Source organism: Clarias gariepinus, chromosome 6 (assembly GCF_024256425.1).
Source record: "Clarias gariepinus isolate MV-2021 ecotype Netherlands chromosome 6, CGAR_prim_01v2, whole genome shotgun sequence".
NCBI lineage: Eukaryota > Metazoa > Chordata > Actinopteri > Siluriformes > Clariidae > Clarias > Clarias gariepinus.
The window spans coordinates 10,203,928-10,213,441 of NC_071105.1; the positions used below are offsets into that span (position 1 = coordinate 10,203,928).

At 35.1% G+C, this 9,514-nt stretch overlaps 1 protein-coding gene across 1 annotated transcript; it reads right to left on the reverse strand.

The window, feature by feature from the left end:
- Positions 1 to 2,399: 2,399 nt before the first annotated feature.
- LOC128527109 (phospholipase A2 inhibitor and Ly6/PLAUR domain-containing protein-like) lies at positions 2,400 to 9,305 on the reverse strand. The gene is made up of 6 exons (XM_053499412.1): positions 9,218 to 9,305; positions 4,018 to 4,124; positions 3,597 to 3,710; positions 3,298 to 3,477; positions 3,007 to 3,120; positions 2,400 to 2,861 (listed from the first exon to the last, which is right to left on the reverse strand). The coding sequence occupies exons 2-6, from the start codon at positions 4,064 to 4,066 to the stop codon at positions 2,710 to 2,712; spliced, it is 609 nt and encodes a 202-aa protein (XP_053355387.1). The 5' UTR covers positions 4,067 to 4,124; positions 9,218 to 9,305; the 3' UTR covers positions 2,400 to 2,709.
- Positions 9,306 to 9,514: the final 209 nt, after the last annotated feature.

Sequence of the window (9,514 nt, forward strand, 5' to 3'; positions counted from 1 at the left end):
AATAATATTTATGCAGTATAATAATTCCTATTAATCCTGGGTTGTTCTTTTAGTGTCACTTTAGTGCTTTACAATGCCAGACAACATTTAAATACAAATTATTCACCCTACCCAGGTGTGAATCGGCTGTTCTCACCTATACATTCAGAGAAACTGAAATGCACCTCTCCCTACATTAAAAACCTCTTGAATCTGAGGCTCTTCTGGAGACTTTCAGTGATTTAAATTTGTGTAATTTTTAAATAATTTGATTTAAATTTGTGTAATCTTCTGGATTCTAGATTCTAAAGTTGACATTGTTACCTTTTTTAACCCTTGAAATGGAAGAACTTGAGATTTTTCTTATGATAGCGTAAATTGCATTGTTTTTAATCAGTCTTTACACAATAATATTCTTTGGTATTTTTTTTTTTTAAACAGGTATGGGGGCTATCTTGGTTTATTAATCTCCGTGCCTGGTTTAGGTTTAGTATTTCGTGCGCATCTGTTATATTACAACTATCATAACACTCAAATACCTTTTATTGGGGGTTAAGTGACTGATGTGCCTAACATTTTTCAGCTGAGCCTTTGTTTCACTGAAAACGACCGCAACACCCCCCTCTCTCTTTCACACACACAGAGCCGACCAAATCATTAGCACATCCCTCCCCCAAACAGCACAGCCATTTACTTTCTATCCATTTACTTACATCTGAACTGAGTCGTTTGGGTAACATGGGTTGAACCCGTTACAGTACAAATCATAACAGCATACTGCATTTCATTCTTATAATAACGCAAAAACACAAGCGGGGCTGAATAACCGACATCTGCTGACGCAGTAGAACGTCCTAACACTGTTTTATTTTATGGTCTTTTATTTCAGTTAATAAATCTACTATAAATTTAAGGAACACAAGAAATAAGATGACACAAATCCCTACACGCTTTTTTTCTAATTACAAGTGATAAAATCTAAAGGCTCACTGTGTTAACATTTATTGTGCTTAAATTTGATCCTAATAAGATTTAATTTAATTTGAATTCTACATTTGTACTGTCATTTTAGTTCTGTGATTATGAATTTGTGTCACAGTACGTCAGATTTCAGCCATAACATAGCTCCTCCGAAAGTAATCAAAGTTACTCCGGTTCCAGCTCTGCGCCACCTCTTGTTTTTTGCCGCCTCAGTCACAGCGCAAGCTCACCTGTTGCCGATTTGGATTAATCAGATCCGCTTATTTAAGACGCTGCAAGACACCCACCCGCTGCCAGATTATTGTGCCGTTCATGCCAATATTCCTCACGTTTGTTTTGTCATTTGCTCACAGTGTTTTTGATCCTGTTTTGTTATCGACCTCGTCCTTGCCTAGCGATTTGGAATTACTGCTCATTTTGGATTACCGGCTTTGACTTCCGCGTTGTGCACCGACCACAAGACTGCCTAGCGTTTTTGCATTTCTTGCATGTGTAGAGCTACTGACGTCTGGGTTACAGACATCACTCCCAGAATCATCTGAAGCTTCTCCGCGCGTTCACAGAGACTGTATGTTGCACACTATCTTTTGCTTTCTGCTCTTGGATCCTTCCTTTCACTTTTGCGGCTACACTCAGGACCGTGACAATTTGTTTAACTACAATGTTTTACTTGATTTTATCCGCTACTACGTGCAGTTCTAAAACTCTGTGTCTCATTAATCCAGCAGAGAATGAATTTAGGCATAAGGCGTCCGTCTGTAGTTATATAGCGCCACTCAGCGGTAAAAGCCAGCAAACGCACAAAGCCAAAGGGTACCACTGAGCGCCGCAACGGTAGAACCTACATTCAGATTAGGTAACCACTATATATATATATATATATATATATAAGACGTTGCACTATGCAGTACTGTAAACTTTTGTTTATTTTAGTGTTTTTGTTATTTATTCCTGAGACTGGGTAGCATTACCTCTAAATTATAAAGCAGTTCTTTTTTTCTTTCTCAAAAAAAATAACATCTGTCTAGAAAATTAAAAGTTTCGTGTGTCTGTATAATTTATGATAAAAGAGTATGGCACAAAATATATATGCAGAAAGACAAACAAAGAGAGCAGGAGAATGGGGCCGAGGTTAAAGGTGTGTTTTTGTGTGAAAATGAAGAGAAAAAAATATTACCAAAAGTTGTGGACATCTACAAAACAAATAACCAGTATTTTAAGCCCCCAAAAATTTTGTGATAGTTGTAAAAGCTGCACGTCTAAATCCATACAATTGTTTCATTGTAATCAATACACACTTCTAGTGTTACCGTAAATGGGCACTTCAACCATCTGGTACTGTAGATGTACATTACACATAATCTAAATTGTGAAACTTTATCCTAGTAATATCCAAGAATTCATGCAAAAAATCACAAAGATTTTTATTGTGTGTCTTTTAAAGGGTTAATGAAATATGCTTTATGCATCAAATGCCACAACAACAACAGAACATTGTATTCCATATTTTGCTGTCTGGTAATGGAAACACTTTTAAGCATCAAATCAACACACTTATTTTAATGCCGTTTCAAGCAAATATATTGTATTTAGAGGACTAAATATGATGCTTGACTTTCAACTCTATGCTTTAGTTATGACATGCTAAGCTCAACCAAACATAAAATATTCGCGAAATTTATGAGTAAGAGGAGAAAAGGTAAAAGGGGAAAAAATGTTTGTTAAATTGTTTGGATTGTTTTTTTTTTTTTAATTCTGAGGTGTACTGTGATCCAGACTTTGCATCTTGTTACACAAGTTCCCCGAACAGCATTTAAATAGACCAAAAAAGCTCTCAGATACATCACATAAAGCTTTAGAGATGCACCCCGTGGACATCTCCATTTCCAGGAAAAATGTAACTGAGAAAAGACAGAAACAGTATTTTGGTTAATTTAGTTTGCATAAGAGAATGAATCTGTCAGTGCATTAGAGTAAAATGATTGTGTGCCAGCACCAGTGCATTACGATTAAATTATTTGCTTTAAACAAACAGAGGAAACTAACTTTTAAATATCAAACATTGATCCTGATTTCCCACACATGGCACGGTAGAGTTGCAAAATCCTTCTGAGCTTAGGCAGGTTAGACATATCAGACCATTTGGCCTGGTGTCTGGTTCTATGGGGGGAAAAAATCCTCTTTCTCAAAAATCATTTAATAGACAAGAAAAGAAATAATGATCACTCAAAATTCTCATGAGTGATCTAGTCTGCTCTTTAGCTAGTAGGTAAAACCATCAAAGTGGTCATCAGAAATTACAATACAATAGAAAATATTAATAGAAACTCTTCCTACCAGGGAATGTTATGGTAATGTTGTTGCAGTTATCAGACTCACAACAGGACCAGTAAAATGAGCCATTTGCCAGTCCACCATTTATTGTGGTAAACACATCTTTGCCAACTGCGTCATGTTGATCGCATACTGTTCGTTTAACACATTCCCGCATTACTTCAGTTTTATTCTCATTCGGTCCTATAAAAATACAAATTTGCATGTTTCCAGGAAAGAGTATAGAATCAATTATTATATTGCATGTCATATAGCCTACTTTAACAAAAATAAATATAGATTGACACTAAAATCAAGTTTACCTACTGAATTCAATGCAGCAGTACCACATATTTCATCTGGGCCGCATTGTTGTGTAAGTGTGTCGTTACACTGATCTGAATTACTTTTGCATTTCAAACATTGCAACATGGACACTACAGTAAACAAGCAAATCAAACAGAACCAGGGTATTAATGCAAAAAAGCTTATTATCATTTACACAAATAACAATTACATTAGAATAAATAGTGCAAATAATAATAATAATAATAATAATAATAACACAAGTTATCTGCAGTTTTTTATGTAAATTACATAATGCTTATGTTATTATTATTGTTGTTGTGGTTGTTATTATTATGTTTAGCTTAAGTTCAGTTATTATTATTATAGATAGATAGATAGATAGATAGATAGATCATTCAAAACAAAAAATAATTAAAAAACATATTTCAACTTTACCTGAGTAGAAAAAGAAAGACAAAAGGTATAAGGCCAGGAGCAGCTTCATCTTACTAAGCAGATGTTAACTGGAGTCTTAGAACTTAATTATCTAATGAGTAGAGAATCTGTAAAAAGATAATTGGTAATGAAGCCTTTTTTATTTAATTTACTCTACATATCACACAAATAATTAGTTATTTACTTTTTTTAAAATATGGTACATATAGATGCAAATTAGTTCTGCAAATTTATTTCTCTTAGCCCTCTGAGCCACCACTTCCCCACATATTATAAGAAATGTAGTCATTTGTTTGCAATAAACTTCGGTGATATCAATTATAAACAATGTCATTAATATCACAGTACCTGAAAAGTTTAAAATATTACATCATACTACCACAAGGGGACTAATGAAAACAATTGTACTTCTGGGGAGTCACAGAATAGACAAATGACCAAAAGATAAATTGACAGACAAACAGGTCTATCAATTAATCAATTGATAGATGAGAAACATTTTATACAATAATAGTCATAAGACAAAAAGAAAAATAAATAAATATGTATGATGTATTGTGTGTGCAAACTCAACGCATAAAAAGGTTTGAGGTAGTTTGGTAAGGATTTCTATGGGCTCTATAGAATGAATATTGTTTGTTGTGCTTTCTTGAAGATGCTGGATTTGGAGGGGAGGTTTTGCATGTAAGTGTTTGATTGTCAGGGGTTGGCAGGTAAACGGATGTTTGATTATGTTATTAACACTCAGATTAACACTCAAAAATTGATTTTAAAATCAGAAAAAGTTGATCTCTTGATAGGTCCCAAGGCTCTGAAAGGCTCACAAGGAAATTTTAAAAGCATTTTTTGAGGGAATTCCTTCAAGGATATAATATTTATTTAATTGCATATTAGACCTCTCCACATAAAGGGGTCTCTGTGCCTCTGGCACAATGAATAATTACACTCATCTCCAAGCTGGGAATTAATCTAAAATTGTTAGATAACTGGGGGTCAGTAACACTGCTAACTATTTATAAACTATTAACAGATATTTATGCCACGCGACTTATAGATGGCATCACTGAAATAACAGTAAAAATGTAATCTCCACACAGTAACTTTTGCTTGGTACTGTAGCTGATTGCTGAATTATAATTAAAGTTTCACAAGTGAGAAATGAAGATGTATTTTGTTTCTTGATTTTTCTTAACCTTTAAATAAAATCAAACACAATTTTAGACACTGAAACTATATAGTTGTGGGAAGCAATTTTTAGGGAAGGTGATACGTACAGTACAGTATATTTACCATTTTAATCTTTAAATCTTCTAGATTTGTAATTAACAAAACTATTAAATAGGGCTGACCAATTTCTCCATTATAAAAAATTTAAATTTTAAAATAATTATATTCTACAACAATACTGGGGATTTCAAAACTATAAAATAACACATATGGAATTAGGTAATTACATAACAACAACAGTTAGTTATTATTTTAAGACACAGAGGTCAGCCGTTCTGTAATAGTTCTTGCAAGAACTGCATTGTCAAGTGCATTTGCAAAATCCGTCAAGCACCATAATGAAATTGGCTCTCATGAAGGCCATTCTAGGAGGGCGAGATTTCGGCCTAATTTGACCAATTAACAGCACCTCAGATTAGAGGCATTATGAAGTCTTTACAGAGCATAAGTAGCAGACACATTCCACCATTATACTAACACTAACACTAAACGACGATTTTTTGGTTTTCTTTAAAGCTTGTTTAATTCTAGAAAAGCCCAATAACCATCGTACTATCACATTTCGGAATATTAAGAACATTGACATAATGACATTTACATCTGACCTTACTACTCTCCTTATGAAAGACTATTCAGCAACTCCGGATGGATTGGTATTAATGTACAATGAAGCGCTGCAGTCATCATTTGATATGCATGCGTCTATAAAATCCAGATCTGTTTTATTTATTAATTCTGCTCCCTGGTTAACATCTGATTTGCGTAGGCTAAAAGCTCAAGGTCACCGTCTAGAACGTCTGTGTATTAAAACCGGACTTGTCGCTTACAAGGAAATGTACAGTATTCTGGGGGCCTCCGAGTGGCGCAGTGGTACTGTAAAGTGCTCGCCCTATCATCCGTTTGTTTGTCTGTGTTTCCTTCTGGCTCTCCCTTTTAGTTATGCTGTCATAGTTTGTCCTGCCGGAGTCCCTGCTTGCACTCTGCACAAAATATATATTCACCTTATAAATTGTTCCACTGTGACCACTGCCATCACTCCATTTTTTTTTGCTCTCTCCTCTTCTGCTCTCTCTCTCCCTCTCTCCTTTTTCCTCGAACTATCTCTCTGTCGAGCTATACGTGTCGCTCCTGAGCTGCCAGTGATCAGGACTTCCTCTGTCCTTTGGACCTGTCTAACTCGTCCTGGAGTCCTGCTTTTGGATTGATGCCCCGTGTGGTCTGCCTGGAATGCGTGTGGTGACTGGGGATGGTTCCACTTTTCCACAAAGACGGTCATGCAGATCATGCAGACAGCTGGTCTCTGAGTACCTGTGACTTCAGTCGCTCAATAGTTCAGGACTGGAATTTATTACAGTCTACCTGAGCCTCCAGGAACAAACTGGACTCATTTTAATTTAACATATCACCTGTGATACTGAACGTCCAGTCTCATCAGAGAAAGTCTTATCATTTTGATTCATACACATTCACATTTCATACAAACCTAAATAAATCTTTTGATTGTGTAAAGCTGCTTTGTGACAATGTCAATTGTTAAAAGCGCCATACAAATAAAATTGAATTGAATTAGTCAAAGTTTGTCTTCTGGTTCTCTTACCATTCATTACTGAGATCATCCACTCTTCTCTGACTTCTGGCATCGTTCCCAATTTCTTTAAAACTGCATTAATATCTCCTATACTCAAGAAACCAGGTGCTGATCCAAACAACTTTGATCATTTTCGTCCAATTTTAAATCTGCCATTCCTATCAAAAATCCTAGAGAAGGTTGTTTCAGCACAGGTTTTCGTCCTAAGCATAGTACCGAGACTGCCCTTGTCAAACTATCCAATGATCTTCTGGTAGCAGGACGTGTGTCTATTTTAATACTTCTTGATTTGACCTCAGCATTTGACAATAATATTCTTCCTTGTATGTGTTTGGCAATCATGGGATCTCGAGCTTTTAGCTACACTGCCCTCTACCTGTGGAATCTACTACCTCTCATCATCCGTAATGGTTAACTCTATTTATGTCCTTAAATCCCGTTTAAAAACACATCTCTTCAGGCAGACATACTTTTAACACTGCATTGTATGTATATTGTCATTTATTAGTCCATGTATGTATGTTGTCTTATATTTATTTATAAAACTGCTGTTTTTGTTGTTTTGTTTTTTTTATGGTATGTAAGGTGTCCTTGACTGTCATTAAAGGCGCCTACAAATAAAATGTATTATTATTATTATTATTATTATTATTATTATTATTATTAACTGTTTAAAAAAAAATAATGAATTTTTTGGACGCTTTCAGCATTCCTTCACAATGTAGAAAAAAAAAAATTAGGAACGATCATGGAGTTAGAAAGTGACCCCAAACATTTGAATGAGTGTATATATATATTTATTCAATATAATTTCAGCAATTGTATAGCTCCAACAGAGATGTTGTCTATTCATAGTCAGAACTCAAGACTTTGGGAATTATCAGTCCTAGTTTGCTATTATCAGTTCAATATACTAAATTAATGTGTGTTTTTTTATCTTATATTTGTTTGCTATATATTCATAAACATTACAAATGTGCAAAAGTTAATGAATAGTGAATATATGACTATATCCTAATACTATGTACTTTTTTTACAGGACTCTTGCAAGTTATTTCCAATCCACAAGTTTAAGTTTTTAGATTTTAATTACTTTATATTGTAATTGCATAGCAGAAGTATCTCTGCCTTTTAAGCAGAAGGCCAGAATGCAAATTTCAGCCAAATCAGTTGCACAAGTTTTTTGCGCAATTTTAGTGCTGGTCACAAGACTGGATAAAATGGGAGAGTTGTGTCAATAAATATGTTATTTAACCTGTGTTTTTAGATTCCAGATCCAGCCAAGTCCCAGGAAATGTTTAATGATTTCCCCAGTGGCTGTTTGAGAAGCCATAGCATGTTTTATTTGCTCATTTGTTTTTCTTCGGTTGATTATTAAAACCTTGTTTTCCAGCTGCACTTCTGTCTGGCCCTAACAACTGGCCAGCTTGACATAATCAGTAAAACAGTTAAAAGACTTAATCAAAAAGTTTGTTTCAATAAGAAAAAAAAGTTTAAAAGTAAACTTTAATTCAATGTTGGTGATATCAAGTATAAATCATGTAATTAATACCACACACTCTAAAACCCGCTGGGTTAAAAAACAACCCAACCATAACCCAACCGTTGGGTCACTATTAGAGAGAAAATGTGCTTGTTTTGACCCAGGTGCTGGATTGAACCATTTAACCCAGAATTCTGGGTTGTTCATTTGACCCAACCTGTGGGTAAAATTGACACTCTAGCTGCATTAAATGTTAAAATGCTGGGTTATTTTATTTGACTCAACCAGTGGGTAAAATTAACACTCTTGCTGGGTTAACACATTCCATTTTATTATTTTTGTTTCTTTTCAAAAAACGATGCAAAATGTACACAACTTCACATAATGTAAGTAGATTGCAGTCAGCAGTCGTTTTTAGAAGTTCTTTCCGAGGTGAGGCAGCGTTAAGCGGCTACATGAGCGCAGGGCACCTGTATTGCCTGCCTGGAGCTCAAATCTCCGAAATTAGTGAGGCAAATTTTTAAATAGACGCTATCTTTAATAACCGATTGATGTTTCGAGCTGAACACACGTACATTCTCGCTTAAACAACTCTTAAAACTACACTTTGTGACACAATAACAGTAATATTTTGAACATTTTGCAGGCTGCCGTTTGGAGAAACCAGAGAATAAAGAATAAACCAGTTGTCGGGTCAAAATAACCCAACCAGGTGTTCGTTTGTAAATGACCCACTACATTTCATTTGCCCCAACATAGAGCAACCCAACAATGTGTTTAAAGAACCTGAAATAACCCAGAAATTTGACACAGCAGAAACAACCCAACATGTGTTTAAAAAAAAAACAACCCAGCATTTTTAGTGCAGTATTTAAAAAGTTGAAAAGATTAAGTCATCCTACCTTCTGAGATCAAAGAGAACAGTTAAGGAAAACAGATTTTCTCTTTAAATACTATATGGTTGTGGGTGGGGCTAAAAATGGTTTTGAAGTCAATCAGTAGATAAGTAGACAGGTTTATGGACAAAGACGGGCAATCAGATACTGTAGATAGATAGATCTATCCACACATTTTGACTAAGCTTTAGCTGTCAGACAGATGGCCTCACATTTGTCTCTAGAATATTCCGGTATGCAGAGGAGTTCATGGACAACTCAATGACTGCAAGGTGCCCAGGTCATATGGCTGCAAACCAAGCA

Bases quoted from the DNA above. Each gene is read 5' to 3' on its own strand.
- LOC128527109 (XM_053499412.1), bottom strand. From the start codon at position 4,066: ATGAAGCTGCTCCTGGCCTTATACCTTTTGTCTTTCTTTTTCTACTCA. The intron at 3,711-4,017 runs GTAAAGTTGAAA...TGTTTACTGTAG, and splicing joins GTCTTTCTTTTTCTACTCAG to TGTCCATGTTGCAATGTTTG. The intron at 3,121-3,297 runs GTAGGAAGAGTT...TTCCCCCCATAG, and splicing joins CATTACCATAACATTCCCTG to AACCAGACACCAGGCCAAAT.